Genomic DNA, 19,600 nt, shown 5'->3' on the forward strand with positions numbered 1-19,600 from the left:
CATATATGGAATATATAATTATGACAAGTAACTCGTGAGAATATAAAGTGAGCATCGCATTCTCTCTTTACATGAAAACTTCTATAAAATCTATAAGGTCAAAACATTTCTTTAATCAAAATATTTTTTTCATGATTTATATATAGTTTAAATCGCTCATCAAATAAATTATGACTTCAATATCGTATGGACATGATCGCAGCCTAATAGCTAGTTTTTTAAAAGAAAAATGAACGTTTTTATTAATAATAATAATATTATTATTTAATTACGATCAAAACTTATTTAATTAATATTTGAAGTTGAAGTGATGTTTGCCTTTCAACAGACGAGCTGAGGTATTGCTTACCAAGCAATATTGGAATCTTCATTAATTAAATAGCTAGGATAATAAGTATATCGCAAAGAACAATATTTTTCCCCATAGCTAATGAAAACAAGTAGATGATGATAAAAACGATATAGAGAAGACAGCCGCATATGACTCTCCAACTTTATTTCACATAATCAAATTATCCAACCAGTTTTAATTTATTTGAGCAATGTGTATACTTTCTTTATGTAATTTGATTCATTTATTTACATATTATATTTTCTTGCCCCCTTAAGATTACGTATATAATTTTCAGTAATTATTGAATAAAAACAATTTGATTCATTTCTCGACATATAATCCCCAAATACTATTCAGTTATCAAGAAACAACATATATAATAATCATAATTGCGAAAGCGTACCCGAATCCATGATTTTGCAATCATTTTTTCGCTGATGATCTTCAATATGCATATTTCCTTTAAGGCGGAGAGTTTCGTTGATGGGGTACAAAACTTGAAACATTATTCTACATATTGAGACCATAACCCTTATTTTATAATTAAACAAGTTTTATTATTTCTAATTTGGCACCTCAACAAATCAGAAATATTATATATGGTATACACACAATAATATCATGACATTTATGTCCTTCAGTCAATTCTTATTCTAAATTAGACCATATAAGTTTACGACTTATTTAATTGATGACATACAAACATTTATAATTACATTTATGACCCCCAAAAATTCCAACAATTATATTTAATTGTTTTCAAACTATAGAAAATGAAAATATTATTAGCGGAGTTATTTATTTCAGGAAAAAAAAAAATTGGCCTCAATTGAATTTTTTAATCCTTAATACAAAATATTAAGTTTTTTCACCTATTCTATTTTTTATACTTTTAATCATTTTCCATTGGAATGCAAACATGACTGGACCGGAGTGTTGACGTGGTTCGACAAAATGAAATTCAAGTAATCGGAGTCAGATCTATTTTTTATGAGTAGGTCTCTTGTGAAATGATCTCACGAATCTTTATCTGTGAGACGGGTTAACCCTACTGATATTCACAATAAAAAGTAATAATGTTAGCATAAAAAGTAATAATTTTTCATGGATGATCCAGATAAGAGATATGTCTCACAAAATACGACTCGTGAGATCGTCTCACATACGTTTTTGTCATTTTTTATTAGTTAAAGTGCGTACCAAAATCCAATTTAATCTAACACAAGATAAAACTTATTATTTTCTCTATTTCTTACTTGCACGAAGGTAACAATATTAATATCCGAATACTTAAAACAAAGATTATTATTATTATTATTATTATTATTATTATTATTATTCATCAACTGTGTCTCCAAGGGTCCAAAAGTGACAGCTTCATTCAAAACAATCTATAATCTTCTGGGTGTATGACATGTTAATTAAGAAGCCAAATAATTTATATTTGTGTCGTTTGATATTTGAACAATCTCCTCTTTTAATTCATATCGCAAGAGCAAAGATCGTTGTCACCGTCTTAAAATTAATGAATATAATATTTGATTTTAGTGCATTCTTAAATTTTTAATATAGCGTAATAAATTTTAAATATTCGATATATTATATTATTAGGCGCATATACAAACAAATCAATAGATATTTGTATGTGTGTGTGAATTGGACCTTGGAGCATGGGGAATATTACTAAGTAGACAATTGGCTTAATAGAGGTTGAATATGTTGTACGTCAACATTAATGTATAAATTATTTTTATAAACATTTTAAGTTTGATGATTTTTTTTTTTTTTAAATTAAGACAATAATCAAGAGTTATTGAATGTCATACCAATCTCACTTTCCACCTATGTCAGCTACATTATATCCATCTTTTATGACCAATACACTGCTAAACATATCAATTATCTTACGAATTACCAGTCTACTCAATATATCTTGAGATTACGATGAATTATATATAATATATGAATAATAAATCCATTTATCTCTAATTTTTTATAAAATTTAGTCGAATGAAATAAAGATATGTAATCAATCACCTTCGAACCAAACAATAACTCTAGCATTTTCTAGAACTCCATAGACAGAAAATCTATCAAACATTTAATATTATAAAAATTTATTTTAGGGAGGAAAACTTCAAAGGGGATAAAACCAAAACCAAATGGTACCAATAAGAAGGTTATTCCGCACTGAAAAATGAGACAAGAGGACAAGAACAAAGATTTTAGTTTATCTTCCCAATCATTGGAGAAATGTCTACGAACTCAGTTCCTCAAATTGCTATCATAAAATAACACCTACAATGACAATGCCTTCCATATGGGCCCCGTTTTGTAATGCACATTGTCTCCTTGTTTAACCCTTTACATCGTATTTTAATATAAATACATTAATTCTAAATTTAAGACTTATCAGAGAGGTTAAGCAGGCCAGCTAACATAATAACAATAATAAAAAAATAAAAATAAATATAATGTGTGAATAAATCCATCTCCCTTTGTATGCATAATCCGAGGGAATCTAAAGTTCGTTCATTTTTTATGAGGTGGTCAAATATCTAAAAACAGAGACTTGAACATAAGCAAAGATCAGTTTTACACTGCATTTTGCTACAAAATCGCAATCCATGTATCTAAAGCATGCTTAAAACATCATGGAGCCTTCTAGGTCGCAGCCAAAACGGACACTCGTTAAAACTGGACACGTAACTTACGAGCTCAATAACTACGATCGTCACATCTTTTCAACTACATAGTGGTGACAAAGAGATCAAACTCCGTAACCTAAAGAACCACATGACATGTTATCACTGATACAAGCATAAAGTTGGCCCCCTGGATAAGTGTAGCTTTTGAAAAAGAAAGCTGTCACAGTGTTCTGCCACTACTTTTCTCTTTGATTCCTAATTAAATTACAAAGCATAACATGCCATTGCCGACTTCTGTGTTCCAAAATATGATTCCAAATTCCACTTTTGTATGCATTTTATGCAAGTAAAAGGATTACAGAAAAAGAGCACTACCGAGCAAGTTGAGCCACTAATTTTTCAATTAACCACACTCTGAATATCCAGTAGCAACTCTGACTTGAGAGAACCATTGGAAAGGAGAAACTGAAACAAAAATTTCACTTAACACACAGAATCTTCAACAGCAAATATCAAAATGTTAGTGATGAAACAAACATCATCTGAAAGCAGTACTTGAAACAAAATTTCACTTGACTCGCTAGGGATCTCCAACAGCAATGAAACAACCATTCCAAAGGAGAAACTGAAACCATATCTAAAGCAAGATAATCATTTCTCCCCATCTTTATATATCTCATTTAACTAACTTCAAGAAACGTACACGTAGAAAATGACCAACAGAAAAAGGTTTGACAGATCTCCAACAGCGATGAAACAACCATTCCAAAGGAGAAACTGAAACCATATCTAAAGCAAGATAACCATTTCTCCTCGTCTTTATATATCTCATTTTAACTAACTTCAAGAAATGTGCATGTAGAAAATGACCAACAGAACGACGGATCTCCAACAGCAATGAAACAACCTTTCCGAAGGAGAAACTGAAACCATATCTAAAGCAAGATAACCATTACTCCCCGTCTTTATATATCTAATTTAACTAACTTCAAGAAACGTACATGTAGAAAATGACCAACAAAAAAAGTTTTGACGATGACTGAAATCTCGTGTTGATCCCTGGAAACATTGAATCAGATGGCTCATTATCATCTTCCTGGTCTCCTAAGCAAGAAAGTACAGCTATTTCTCATTGGGCATGAACAAAATTTATTAATTTATTTTTCGCTAAACTTTGATGAATAACTTGGCTCTTTCAGTTTCGAGAGTGATGCTAACAATAGAAGAATGCACTGCATTGATATGCTTTAATTTTCCAAGTTTTTTGTCATTTGCATTAATTGTGATAGTTAATGACACTTATTCTTCATACTCAAGTTTTCTTGAGGTTGCTAACCTAAACTTTTTTTCAAAACAGAATGTAGAACCTCAAACACAAAACTTGGACAGTTTTAGATGGTCTCAAACAGAGTTGACTACTGGAAATAGGAGTAAAAAAGTAACATGGTTACAATAGCAGAAAATAAATCTACTCACTGAACAAAAGGATGGTGTAGAAGAAGAAGAGGGAACACAGGCAGTCACCAAGAAAAAAGGCAATCATATAAACCACCATTACAAAGCGAATAGAACTTGCCTCAGATGGCAATCATCATCATCTCCACTATCAAGAATAACGTGTTCATTTCAGGTTCCGCCAGAAATAAATTCTAACATTGTATTTTTAGCACTTCCACCCATTTTTATATGGGTAATAGGGCAAACAGTTTAACTTTTATCTGCTTTATCATGAATTCCTATAGTAAATGATGATTGCAATAAATTATAATACCATAATTTTGTTCAAACAAACATATTTACTAGAGACCTACCTAGTATAATAACCAAGAGTGCCATCCATTCAGCATTATTCGAAGTTATAATTTGCCCGCTTCAACCAGCACAAATACTTTCCTACACTGGTATCAACCAAAACTCACCAGCATCAATGAAGGCAATCTTTATCACTTAAATAAGATAACATCATTAGATCAGATATGTTTGATGTTATAATAAATAAATAAGAGTCTAGAGCAATTAAATCAAAAATAAATTTAAGGAAGCCGCAAAAACATCTGATATCGAATTTGGATACTTGGAACTCTCCTCAAAGTTGAATGTCATGAATTTAGTCCAATTTAAATAGATCCAGCTCTAGTTCAAGTTTGAGGCATCAATCACTTACTAACAAATTCTGTACAAGTGAACTAATGCTTCCAGCCCTTCGAGAAACCATCCACCATATATGGCTCAAGAAATCCTATGAACTGCAAATCAAAATAAAATCTTTCAGTTTTGACCATCTTTGATTTCTTCAGATATATATCCCTTTTATGCATATTGTCCAAACAACTGTTTTACTCTGCATAAAAGTATAAGCAAAATGTGGAAGTGCCCTTTGTTACAATAGCTATTAGAAATATTTAGATTACAATTAAGAACGTCACATAACATCGTATACTTTAGTCCCATCTTCAGACCACCGTGCGCCATAACCTTCAGCAATTCTGATCTCTAACACGATTCCATGAGGTGGAACGATATGAATGTTTAGCCAGGTACAATGACTCAATAAGCAACTGATGACATCCAGAGAGTGCCTATTTTTTTCAGAATCTGGATGAAAAAGAAAGCCTTTACAACTCCAACGAGTGTCAGATTCATACTTTTTCATACAGAGAGAACCTTCTCTAGAATCTCTCAAGGAAATGTCAGCCAATCAATATGAACATAAATAGATTAATGTACTCCCCAGTAGATCCAGACGATTGAAGATAATAACCAGTAACTCAAATTAGAACTTGAGCACCAAAACTTAACTAAATGTTTTATCTCAGTTGACTTACACTTGATAATTATCCTAATTTCCTACTCTATTGCATATATGAGAAAAATAATCACAGTTTCCACCTACACTTGTTTCATATAAGTTACGAATAATTCATTTTTCCACCCAATTTTTGGAAATGGAAGGGTTTTTAACATCTGAATACAAACTAGATGCATTCTATTATAATTTTAAGACCTATTTTCGTGATACAAATTTAACATACAACCAACAGTGTTCAGACAAATGAAGCCAAAATTTAACAGGACATTCATGATTGTCTTTGGCCATCAACACAAATCATTAACAGGCTTTCTCCATCTTTGGGGATGAGTTAGTAGGAGTCATGAGTATCAATGTCACAGAGAATATGTGCATTTCTGTTCTGACCATGTCCCTATTATATCAATTGATCAAAGTGAGGTATTAACATGACAGTTGGCTCCAAACATAGGTCGATCTATAGTTTGCAGCAACAAGAGCATGAACCCCTTAGCATGCAAATTGACAGCCCAGAAACCGTCTTGAAGATCACTATTGATAAGCTCATGAACCAGCATGCAAGCTGCTAAATCTTAAATAATTATTTTGTTGTAACTATAATAAAAAAAACACCAAAATTTAAAAATAAACTTTTTCATTCATAATTGCATGCGATATTTTGCATAATATATATAAATTAAGATAACTTTTTAATCATATAACCGATTATATACCATTCATATTTCATATACTCAAACATATAATCATGACATGACAATACTAACAACCACCCACTAAGTTTATGACAGAAAGAAGTAAACGCGTCAAAAACCCATTTGTCAAGTCTCATATAAAATTCAGAACTATCTAGAAAAGGTGAAGATAAAATGGCACAACGAGGGAACAATACATAAGGTTTATCGATATTGAAAAATATTTTTTAGAGACACAGAAAAATAACAATTTATCGACTCAAGATCAAGTCTTACATTTGATCAAAGATCATTGAGCTCATGTTTGAAAAGTTTGCCATTATCAAATCAATCACAACTAATTTCCACTTGTAACCTCACCTTCCGAAGTACAAACACCTGAACCTCAAACTCAGTTCAAGCTTGCTTGGTGAAAATTCTTTCAACAGACACTATGACACTTTTGTTGGTAGGTGTTGACAAGTCAGGCGAAAATCAATAATCTCGAGCACATTAACTGACAAGGTTCAATTATGAAGAAAATTAATCAAATTGAACTGACCACTTCCACGTAAGGTACCCCAGTATCCTTTGCTGCTTCTACTGGCATGCTTTGCTAGGGCCCTAGCACCAGCTGTCAAGGTTGAACTTTTTACCTCAACAAAATAAAATATGGATACATAAATAGTGACAAACTTATGCTTCATTTAACAACAATTACATGCACAAGAAAATCCATATCATGAAGCAGAATGACACAAGATAGAGGGCATTATTCAACGAATAGTAAAATGGATTTGCAAATCATATAGGGGCATCATCATACATGTGGATTATGTAGTTCCAAAAAGGTGGAGAGCAGAGTGGATGGTGGGGGAGGCAGTAGTTCAGAAACTGTTCCGACAGAATGGACAAAGCCCAGCAGTCTTTGAATTCCTTCATAGCTCAGTCCCTGTAAGAGTAAATTTAGCAGCAATCTATAACATGACACAAATTCTGAGTTTGATATTGAAAGGTATAAACGTGTAACCAGTTATGGAGTGAGGGTGGTTACCCAAAAAACACAAACACGTGCTTCATATGTAGATGAATCATAGATTTTGCAAATGCATGTCTTGCGGGTTCCCATGCCTTTGGACTAACACAAACTTGAGATGACAGGAAAAGAATGCGTAATATTTTATGAGATATTGATTTACAAGAGTACAAAACATACATAAGGAAGCATTCTTCCAGACATTATTGAAACAAGAAAATTGAAGACACTAGAACACTAAAGATACTCTTATCCTAATGATGCAATGTTTTTAAATAATGTGAACGGTCAGCATTTAAAACACAGTTTTCAAAAGAAAAAAATAATAATAAAAGAACATGGAAAAGAACACTATTATAAACCATGTTTCCGAATATTATTTTCTAAATATATGGATACACCTCTGCAACAATTATAGTCTCGAACCTGAGACCTGGTCCCAAATCTTAGGGACCTTGGTACTAGGTGCACTACAAGTTATCAACCGAAAAGAAATTATAAAATTGAGAGAAGAAAGGTATTTTTTCTGTTTTTTTTTTCCGGAGAGTACAATACACCTTTTAAATATGGTACCAGGGATATAACAAACTACAAAAAATCAGAAATCGAATGTTATCTTACCTAATTTAAAAGATTAAATTATCCTATCAAATCAAAACTAATTTTAAATAATATCAAATATTCCTATAATCTAATTATTTTATTCTACACATATCACAGTGAGAGAAAGTTAATATCTTTCAAACCCCACCTGCTATCATACTACAAAAAGGCAATGATATGGGAGCCATTCCAGGACATTGCACACAAGTTAATCAGGAAAATAATGGTAAAAGAAACTTTTAGCACTAAAATCCTACATCAAACAAAGTTGATTCCTGACCTACAAGCTATCATTGACAACTAGATGATAGACAAGGCATCCTAAACTAATCATACATTCCACTCACAGGTTACGGTCAATGCTCAAGTAAGAGTAATAAACACCCCTATTTAAGAAGAAATATCCATTCCATGATCTATTCCCACCTCAAACGGCAATAGTGTATTCATTTAAAAGTAAACTGAACTTGAAATAATCACGAGACACACAAATAAAAACATATATGTAATAAAAACACCCAAATAAGGATATTGCATGCCTCTGAGGGCACTCACTTGAATAATGGACGTCATTATTTGGTATAGCTGGGAAGTTGGTTTTCTGACACATATAGCAAGGACACCGTTTGAACTTTCCTTCTCTTCAGAGTAAAAGGCTCTATAGATTTGCACACCTGAAAACTTTGGCAAATAATTTTAGAAAGATTCATTTCAGTTATTATGGCAATCTTTTTTCCTCAATTCTGTACTTATTGATAGCTCAGTTTGGAAATAAGTTTTGACAAGGCTATCGATCCATATCAAGTTCTTATTCGAAAACAAGCACCCACCATGGGGAAAGCAGGAGCAGATCGTGCCCCAAGTAATATCTGAAAACGGCTAACTTAATATTTGTCAGAAGCATTTTTTTCTCAGACATTTTCCAAGTTACGCAGATAATTTATTCATACATCATGCTACATGACCCTGAAATTGCAAAGATTAAAATGAGATTCATCTATTCACATACGACTGGAAATGATTGAATGCGAGATGAGGTAAGATTGAAAATTAATTGAGGGATAAAATTAAAATGAACTTTAGTGAACAAAAATTGAGTGAATTCTTGAGAATGCTCTAAGGCCGTGAACATTAATAAATAGCAGTGGACCAAAAAAAATTTAAAGCTTACAAGTTCACTGAAAAACAAAGACGTTGACAAGAGATGAAAATATCAGGATTAGACATGTTTACATACATTATTAAAAAAATGGTATACTTGCAGCAACCAAGCGGACAAGAAAGCATATATATACTACGTGTGTACATGCCTCATGAGTACAAGGGTGAAACTTGTTTTTCAAGAATCCAAAGTAATATTACCTTCTTCAATACTTTTTACTCCTGGAAGAACTTTTTCAAGACTCTCTGCTTCCAACAGATCATGAAATGAAGCATATTGGTGGACATCCTGATAGACTCACAATCTCAGCATGATAACAAACTTGGTGAAGACAAAAAACTGAAAGGAAAACACTAGCACCTGAACTTGAAACATCACGCATTTGTTGAGCAGAATTACACCGCCAGGCTTGATTCTAGCACCCAAAAAATATAATTTTGAGCAATGAAAAATGCGAGAAAAATATTAGAAAGGATAATTGTTTAAATATATTTGTTTCTGGAACAAGTTGCGGCAGACTCCCAACACACAGTCCATGCTTATTCTAATTATTGAGCATAACAAGAAAGCATAAATATACATATGAGATATACACATGTGTGGGTCGCTTCATAGACAAATATAAATGTAATGAAATGCCCATTTAACCATTTCTAGGATAACTTGGCAGAAAAGACATTCTTACAAACTTTTTGCTAACAAAATCAAATGAAATTAATGTTCGTGCAACTTGCAAACTATACATCAATCTCCGTAACAACTAATAAATACTAACTTCGTACAGAAAGTGCTGCTGTGGTATGACTGCTCTATTAATTAGATTTTATAAATTAGCTGAGAAAATTGACTAGTTGATGAATATCCAAACTAATTATGGTCTATAAACTGATATCTAATTTAAAGCATTGTTGATGATGGCATACTTAATTAAGCTACTTTATGATTAGTCACGGTGTTATCATTATAATTAAACTGGTCATTCTAGATTGATACATATTTTACTTCTTTATCACGCTAGCTTTTTATTCTGTCAAATAACCTATGAAATGCTTCAAACTGTTGTTTTAAAACTGCACATTGAGCTAAAGCTAAGCTTGTTGTAATGATTTATCCAAAGTTAATAGTAGGGTAACAGCAAAATTAATAACTAATTTTTGCCTCCCGTGTTTAGTTATACCCACTTAACCACACCCAGTGAGTTACAGCACAAGCAATGTGATGGTTCTGCCTTCAATTAATTGCGTTAAATTTAATATCTTGCACGTTTTATATAGGGTGTGCTATAAGTGAATTACGTTGATCCAGCATTGTTACGGACTATATGCTCATGGACTCTAATATATTGGACTTAGGCCCAAGAGTCTCAAGTCCATGGAAGAATCTAGATGTGTGAGGGAAGGGAATAAAATGTGGGGGGTCAGGAGTGGTAGCTTGTTAGTATCATTCGATTATCTTGTTTTCTTTGAGTTTGAGTACTAGCATAGGCTAGGGAAAAGAAAGTGAAATCTCTTTGTACAGAGGATATCCTTTGGGAACTAAATTTCCAGTTTATGAGATTAAATTGCAGCCTTCTTTGTTTTGTTGAATATGGTTTATATATTGAAAGAAACTCGTGGATCTAACAATCATGACCGGGCAGCCAAGCCAAGAGGTCCATCTAAGATCTAAAGCATTATGTTGACCAATGAAGTTAGTAAAAGTAACTTGTGGCTCTGACTAGAATTTTCAAAACTGGAGTTTTCATTCACTAAGTCGATACAACTCGGTTAAAACACTTTCTTAATAAGCACAATTCAAGGATTTTGTTATTCTAAAATTTAGTTGTTCATTCTGTTTATTGTTTTTATGATTAGCTTGAGGAGTTTATTTGCTAATAGAACTTTGAGCATTCATATGGTTTGAGTTCTGTTTTGAGAATTTTGTCTAGCATGGTTTCATACATCTGTCTTATTTTCCCATGGTGTTAGGGCATGCATAAAGGAATCGTTTGCGTTATAGTTTCATGGTATTCTTTAACTAATTATAAGGCAGCATGATGCCAGGGGAGCTTTCTGCTGACCAAGGCAAGCCACGTAATTGATAAGAAAAAAGAAAAAACATACCTTCTGTAGACACCAACAGCACACCTTCCTTCAACAATTTTTAGTCCATCTGCATAAGGTGAAAAAATGGTGTCCATGACCAAATGGAAGGTGTTAGACAAATACAGACAAAAATTGATGGAATGATAATACCAAAATACAGATCCAAACCAACAAAATCAATACCGCTGAGCTGGGAAAAGAAAGGCTCCTGCACGTGAAGCTCAAAGTCCACTTCTTTCAGCATCTATGAAAATATATATTTCCGAACGAGTGAAATGGAGAAGCTTTATATTAAAAACTAAATAAGAATGATGCCCCAATAGCATTATGGGTCTTACTGTCATTAAAGTGGTACCCTCTTCCACAATCAGCTTATTCCATTCGTCTTGTTTCCTCTTGAAGGACAAGTCATCATGCACTGGTGTAAGTTCTTCATTTGACACACAAAAGGCTCCAGAATATATGGACTGATAAAGAGACTGGGCCACACGCTTATATAAAGGGTACGATGGAATTCCTCTAAAATGCTCTATAAATATTGGTATCAGATTCTTAGCAACAGAGTCTAAATTAAGACTCATAATATAATCAAAACATCAAGATCAGTGTAAATATATATATTCAAAACATGACATACACACCACTGACGATTTGGTTGAGTGGCATCATCCCTCCCAAAAATAGGAGGAGGCCATGGGTTAAAAACCCAACAATCCCCACCCCTAGCTCAAAAAAGAAACAATACCTCCCAAAAATAGGAGGACGTCATGGGTTAAAAACTCAACAATCCCCACTCCTAGCTCAAAAAAGAAACATGACCTACGCTGAATAGTGCTTGAAAAGAAGATTAACAACCACAGAGTTTTTATGATGCCTACGTCACTTGGCTTAATAGATATGCATCCATGGAGATAAACATTGTTGGCTAAAACATTCAACAAATACCATTCTTCTCTATAAAAAAACAAAATTAATTTATAATGACATGAGTGTACAACTGGAGGGCAGAAAAATCCTCCAAACACAAATTCTTCTCTAACATCTATTGATTCAAATTTCACCTCTGAAGACAGGAGTGACCGCTTTCTAGTCGTAGTTGGTAACCCAAAATTGCATGAACACACGAACACAAGGGGTTGAGCCAAAAAGAGCCTGACACTAAATGCAGACTACAAACAGTGCTGCTTAATTATTGTCAAAGTTATGAAATCAAAACGTTGCTCATTAAGATTCAATTCAGTGACCCATACAGCAAGCACAAGGCTTTTACATTGATAATAGTGAGGCCTTCAACTTCACCAGCCAACTCGTAGTTCCTCTCTCCTATCTCAGTTCGTCTCTAAGACAACAAAACAATACCATTAACAGTCGAGGCAAGGAAATGATGGAGAAAGAAAACTATGCAAAAATAACAACCGAAAGACGCACAAACCATTGATGATTTAAGTATCAGACCCACGAGAAACCAGAGAAAAAACTAAGAGAAAAACAAAAGGAAATTACAGGCATCTCATACAAACTCGTAAAACATGAAAAGGAATAGTAAAAATATACGCTTTATTTAACTGGACTCCTCAACGAACAACATCCAGCAGCAAAAGAATAGATATGAAGCCACGTGAGTATATGAATCGGTTATACATATTAGTTTTTTGTTAGAATAGATACAGCTGATTACATGGAGCTGATGTGTAATTAGTGACTCACTTACACAGTGTATAGTCAGCACACACACAGTATATTAGTTGAGTAGTATAAATAGTGGGAGTTAGGTAGCCCAAATTAATAAGATGCTGTTCTTCTGTAATTGATCTTAACCGCAACATGAATTTTGTGGTTTCCTTATCAATAAATTCATTTTCCTAATATTTTTGAATCGGGAGTTGTTACCATCATTAGTGGGCAGGGGATCGGAGGGGTCAGCTCTGAGAAGGTTAGCGCAGTAAGCATTTGAAAGCCCGCAGTGCATTTTCCCTTGAATGGAGGAAATCAGGGTGAATTCCAGCAGTTCTTCTATGCAGTCCTGCAGTTGCACAACAGGGGAAATTCCCACCGGCGGCGGCGGCGGTACATCCATTGTCTGTGGCGGTGAGTAAGATTCGACAAGTATCTTAGGGCACCCAGAGTGGGCGTCAACGTGGGTGCGTGAACGGCATTATTTCGCAAATAGCGACGGTTTTTTGTAAACCGTCGCATATTAAAAAACGTCGCTACTTGCAACGGTTTCTCAAAACCCGTCGCTAATTGCGACGGTTTGTAAAAAACTGTCGCTATGTGCGACGCTTTCTTACAAACCGTTGCTAATTAAGGCATGTTCCGAAAAAATTCTCCCCAACGGCTCTTTTCAAACGGCTATATGTAGAATATAATGTCAAACTAGCCGTTTGATATATATATACATATTTACTAAAATTTATTCACTATAAATACTAATCAATTTCTACAAATTCATCCCAAAACATTTATCTTTAGTAATCATAATCAGTATCTCTTCTATTTCTTCTCACACTCTCAATTTCATTTTCATAATTTCTTTGTTGAATCATAATTTTTAGCCAAATGGGTGACAATAGTCAGAACTCACAAAATCGACCTCGATTTGTTTCTTCTACACAATATCCACCACAATTTCCCAATTGGTCGTTTGTTTCAAATTTCCAAGGTTATGAAAATCCTTCGAATCATCCAAATTACACCTCCCGAACTCCGTATCCACCGCTTACACCCGAATATTGGCAAAGTATAGGCAACCCAGATTTCATGCCGCCTTATTTTTATGAATTACATAATCCACAATCCACCGTTATGCCAATCGAAAACGAACCGCCAACTCCTACGTTTATCCCAGAGACTCAGTTGTCCGACCGTGAAACACGAGTTGATCTCGAAAATGTGCAAAATGCTGATGTAGATGTTGAGGGTACGAAGAAGCGAATAATATGGAAAAAGGAGGAAGACGAGCTACTAGCGAGATCGTATGTCACAATGAGTGATGACCCAGTCATAGGCAATGATCAGAAGGGGAATGATTTCTGGAGACGTGCTGCAAGTTACTACAATGACAATCGTCCCGTTGGTTCATGTCGGAGAGCTTTAAACGTGATTCGATCTCATTGGCACAATACCGTCCAAAAAAAGGTAAATCGCTTCAACGCAAATTATAATAGTGTTTACAATACTTATCGAAGCGGCCATAGTGATGAAGACATATTGCGATTTGCATATGAAAAATATCGTGATGAAAAGAATGGAGTTGCATTTAATCTGGAGCATGTGTGGAGAATCATGAAAACACGTCCACTGTTTACTCCACAGTCCGATGATCACTTGGTTGGTACAAAGAAAGCGAGAATCTCAGAGTCGGGGGCTAGCAACACCTCATCGAACAAAGATGCGAGTGTTGATTTAGATATAAATGAAGAAGAGATTCGTCCAATTGGTCAAAAAGCCGCAAAAAGAAAAGGTAAAAACAAAGCAAAATCATCGATGGAGGATTTGACAACAAGATACGACAGTATGTTTGAAAGTTTTACTCAGTATACAGACATAAAGAAGAACGAATCTGAATGGAAACAAAAATAACTTGCAATAGAGGAGATGAAAGCAAAAGCGGCTTTGAACAAATCTGAAGCTAAAAAGAGCAAATATTTGCTTAAGGAATACGAAATTCTTTCGAAAGACACTTCACAAATGACGCCGGAGCAGCTTATAGTTCATGAACATCTGTGTGACCAAATTAGAGAGAAATGGAATATGTAATTTTCAATTGATGTAATTCTCTTTTCAATCATCGTAATTCGTGTTCAATGAATAAATTATCTTACAATGGGCCGAATTTTATGTATTTTGTGGTTTTTTTAAAGAGATTGTGTTGAATCTGCATTTTTGAGAACATTGAATCTGACGGCTAGTTACATCAGTGTTTACATAAATGAAACTCGTAAAATAATCAATAAAACTATTTAAATTTTGTTTTTTCATTTTTTAAATAATATTTTAAATAAAAGAGTCCAACATTTTTTTCATTTTTTAATAATATTTTAATGAATATTGAAATTAAGTTATTTTTAAAATAATAACATTATTTATTTTTAATACTATTTGTTGTAAAATTTTAACAAAATTAGAAAGATATTGAATTAATTAAAATTAAAAAAAAATGAGTAAGTGGACAGTGGGACCCATAAATAATGAAAGTTGATATTAAATGAATGTGAGTGTGTGTTAATAATGAGAAAGTGTTAATGTAATGAATATGTGGCTCGTGGACCCCATAATTTTTGAGGAGATGAAAAGTTAATAACATAGATTAATGTGGACGGATGCGGATGCCCTTATGGGTATGGGGCATTGAACGCCCCTGTGTCAGTTTATTTTTTAAAAAAAATTAGACAATTAGCGACGGCTTTTTAGAAACCGTCACTAATTTGCTGACACGCGGGCCCCACGTGTTTTGAATTATTTTAATTATATTTTATATTTTATGAACGCCCCTCTGTCCGGTAATTTTTTTAAAAAAATTGGACATTTAGCAACGGTTTTTTAAAAACCGTCGCTATTTGCGACGGATTTTTACAAACCGTCGCTAAACGTTGTTTCCTTATTTATCATCCACGAACATCTATGTGAACAGATTAGGGGGAGATGAAATATGTAATTTTAATTTATTGTAATTTTCGATTATTGTACTTTACAATTATTCGATTAATTTTAAATAAATGACGTTCGTAATATAATGTAAACATTTAAAATTAATAATATTATTTATTTTAAATAAATTGTGTAAACAAATTGAAATTATATTTATTTAATGTAAAATAAGAATAATGATAAATGAGTGGACAGCGGGACCCATAAATAATGAGTATTAATGTTAAAATGAATGTGAGAGAATGAAGGTGTTAATGTAATGTGTATGTGGCATGTGGATCCCATACTTTTTAATGAGGTGGTGGGTGTTATAACACCCACCAATGCGGGTGCTCTTATAAGAATAATAATAAACATTCCTTTCGATATATTATTTATTTGATAATTAAAAATTATTCCCAAAGATCACTAGTTTAGGACATTTTTTCAAATTATTAATAATGAAAAAAAAGATATTTATCAAAATATAAAAAAAATTTAAGAGATGGAAAAAATGGGACAAACTTTTTGTGAAAAAGATGATGGTCGTTTGAGTTTCAGCACTTCTGGCGAAACAAATCTGCTGACAAAAACAAATTCCTAGTCTCTCGAGTATTTCGGGCTAGGTATTATCCTAAAGGTAACTTCTTTGAGGCAAAGATTGGAACTAATCCAAGTTACATTTGATGGCATCGTAAGAACCCATTCGGATAGGAGTGCGGAAAGAGACCAGAAACTCATCTTGTCCATATATTTAAATGGGTATGGTTCGATCATAAGAGAGGCGAGCATACGGTTAAGAGCGGGTATAAAATGCTTACGAATCAAAATATATCATCTCACGTTGTTACGCGCTTCAACTGGCAGCAAATCTGGAAGCTAAAAGTCCCAACGAAAATCAGGAGTTTTGTGCGGAGGCATGATTACCTACAATGAAAGTATTACAAGCCCGGAAAGTGGACGTACAAGCTTGTCGGTGCCCTCTGTGTCACCAAGAAGAAGAAGACGGCCTTCATGCGATATCCCTTTGCCCATCATCCAAACATGTGTGGCGATTGTCACCATTAGGACAGGACTTCGGATCTGTGAGTTCTATGTAAAGCTAGTGAAAGGAGGTTATAGCTATGAAAAACCAAAAAGAAATGCATGGAATAGTGGCAGCGTTGAGCTGGAATATTTGGAAGAAAATAAACGAAGTTATTTGGAATCAAAAAGAGCATACCGGGAGACATGATTGTTTGATCTGCTTTGGACTTGCTTGATCCGTGGAACACGACCAATAAACACCCAACCAATCAAAGCATTGTATCTCTGCCTGAACCACAAAGACGTAAACCCCTAGAAGGTTTAGTTAAATATAATGTATATGCGACAATTTTTTCCCAACCCTTCTTATGCAGACAAGGGGTTCAGATGCATCCTCAGGGATTCACAATGATCGGTGTTGGCGTCAATGCACGGCAGAGTTCCAGGATCGCATTCTCCCCGGTAGTCTAAGTTTTAGGAATTCGTGAAGCTATAAACTGACTAAAGACCCTACAAGTACAAAATGTGATCATGGAATCAGATGCACAAAATCAGATCGTTCAAGTTTTTGAATGATATTAGAGGAAAGCGTAAGTCTAACAATGGAAATCACACGTTATAGTTTTACCTTTGTTTTTATATTAACTATTCTACACACATATTAGTAAGGCTCACAGTTTCCATGTATGATCGAAGGAGATGGGTTGAAGTGTGTTGGATGGAGTTGGAAAGACTCCGTATGCTATTGGAAAATACTAATATTTTGTGAGTTTTGATGTCCATGACGTTCAGTTACGAAATTGCATTTGCGATCTTAAATCTTTCTTAGCTCACTCTCGCACCAAGAATTTTTAAATGTGGCCTCCCTGACAGCATTTCAGACCATATATATATATATATATATATATATATATATATATATATATATATATATATATATATAGTTGGAAAGACTCCGTTTGCTGGTTGATTCCATCCTACATGTAGGGGCACTACCCCCATGATAGAATCAAGGGCCCAAATTTAGCCACACATACATGAGGTCCACTAATTTTTTTAAAATCACATATGTGTGTGAATCTTGTCCATCCAAATCATGTGGGGACAGTGCCCTCACATGTAGCATCGAAGCTACCCCGTTTGCTATTGGAAAATACTAATATTTTGTGAGTTTTGATGTCCATGACGTTCAGTTACGAAATTGCATTTGCGATCTTAAATCTTTCTTAGCTCACTCTCGCACCAAGAATTTTTAAATGTGGCCTCCCTGACAGCATTTCAGACCCATATAACTAACTGCCTTCTTTTATATATATATGTATAGTTGGAAAGACTCCGTTTGCTATTGGAAAATACTAATATTTTGTGAGTTTAGATGTCCATGACGTTCAGTTACGAAATTGTATTTGCGATCTTAAATCTTTCTTAGCTCACTCTCGCACCAAGAATTTTTAAATGTGGCCTCCCTGACAGCATTTCAGACCCATATAAGTTAACTGCCTTCTTTTATTTATATATATATATATATATATATATCTAACATACATATAAATATATGACTTTTAATTGTGAATTTTTCAATATACCCTTATTCATTTAATGTAGCAAATTAAATCAATAATTTTTTTGATGCATTCTTTTATAATTTATTGTCTATCTTAAATGCCTTTGGATATTAATGCATATTGAATTTATCAATTTATCTATAATTTTTTTTTGTTGCTAACTAAAATTTGTCACTAAAATTAGTATATTTCTTCATAGTTGCTAATGAATATTTAATATTTATATCTTATCTTTTCTTTTCTTTTATAATTGATTTAAGTAATGATTAAATAAATAGTTACTCAATAATTTAGTGATTTCATTTATGATTCATTATGTATTATGATAATATTTTAGATAATAATGTTTTTAAAATTAAAAGTTTCTATTATTATATATTTTTGTTATTAATTTTCAATTGCGTTCTAAACATAATACAAAGTATGGTTATATTAGCATTATTCTATTACGAAATCATTGTATATAATATATTGATTTGTTATTTTGTTTGTTCTTTTCAACCTATTAATTAATTTCTAATTATATATGATGAAATTACATACATAAAAAAATAATTTTTTCTCTTTTCTCATATTAATTAATTTATCATTATATATGATGAATTTATATACATAAAAACTATTTTTCACATTTCAAAATAACAAAATTGTTATTTAATATTACTCACATATTAAATTAACTAAGTTATGTTTACCAATTCATTGTGCATTATTACTATGATTGCAACTTAATGAAGCATAGGTGATGACATAGAGTGGTCATCCTAACAATTAATATTTGTGTTTAAATTATTATTAGCAATTAAAATTACTTTGTGTTCGATGAAACTATTTGATTAGTGAGAATAAATTTGATTTAGAAAAATGATTTCTAAAATGTAAAATAACAACTATATCATATTTGTTAGGTGCAATAATTGTTTATGTAAGATATAACAATCCAAATGTGACGTTTGAGTTGTTTTATGATTTTAAAAGATTTTAGTTAATGTTGCATCGTTACCTCGGTTATAACTTTTGGTAAATCGACAAA

General features: G+C 33.1%; 1 protein-coding gene across 44 annotated transcripts; it reads right to left on the reverse strand.

The window, feature by feature from the left end:
- Positions 1-3,161: 3,161 nt before the first annotated feature.
- Positions 3,162-13,475, reverse strand: LOC142556215 (uncharacterized). 44 transcript variants are annotated; one of them, XR_012822560.1, is made up of 13 exons: positions 13,238-13,475; positions 11,686-11,876; positions 11,531-11,591; positions 11,366-11,414; positions 9,624-9,678; positions 9,464-9,551; positions 8,657-8,775; positions 7,289-7,414; positions 7,025-7,118; positions 5,414-5,577; positions 5,147-5,228; positions 4,794-4,880; positions 3,162-3,447 (listed from the first exon to the last, which is right to left on the reverse strand). XR_012822560.1 is itself a non-coding variant. In XM_075667555.1 (12 exons), exons 1-11 carry the CDS (start codon positions 13,422-13,424, stop codon positions 5,169-5,171), a joined length of 1,185 nt encoding a protein of 394 aa, XP_075523670.1. In that variant the 5' UTR covers positions 13,425-13,475; the 3' UTR covers positions 3,162-4,880; positions 5,147-5,168. The 44 variants fall into 44 exon arrangements, 8 of the variants coding, with proteins under 8 accessions (XP_075523670.1, XP_075523668.1, XP_075523669.1 ...); XR_012822553.1 differs by having other exon boundaries at positions 3,162-3,917; XR_012822548.1 differs by having other exon boundaries at positions 3,162-4,041.
- Positions 13,476-19,600: the final 6,125 nt, after the last annotated feature.

Source organism: Primulina tabacum, chromosome 9 (assembly GCF_025594145.1).
Source record: "Primulina tabacum isolate GXHZ01 chromosome 9, ASM2559414v2, whole genome shotgun sequence".
Lineage (NCBI taxonomy): Eukaryota > Viridiplantae > Streptophyta > Magnoliopsida > Lamiales > Gesneriaceae > Primulina > Primulina tabacum.

Excerpts from the sequence above, each read along its gene's own strand:
- LOC142556215 (XM_075667553.1), bottom strand. The coding sequence starts at position 13,424 with ATGGATGTACCGCCGCCGCCGCCGGTGGGAATTTCCCCTGTTGTGCAA. Across the intron at positions 11,592-11,685 it reads AGGGTACCACTTTAATGACA|ATGCTGAAAGAAGTGGACTT; the intron begins GTAAGACCCATA and ends ATATTTTCATAG. Across the intron at positions 9,552-9,623 it reads GCGTGATGTTTCAAGTTCAG|GATGTCCACCAATATGCTTC; the intron begins GTGCTAGTGTTT and ends TGAGTCTATCAG.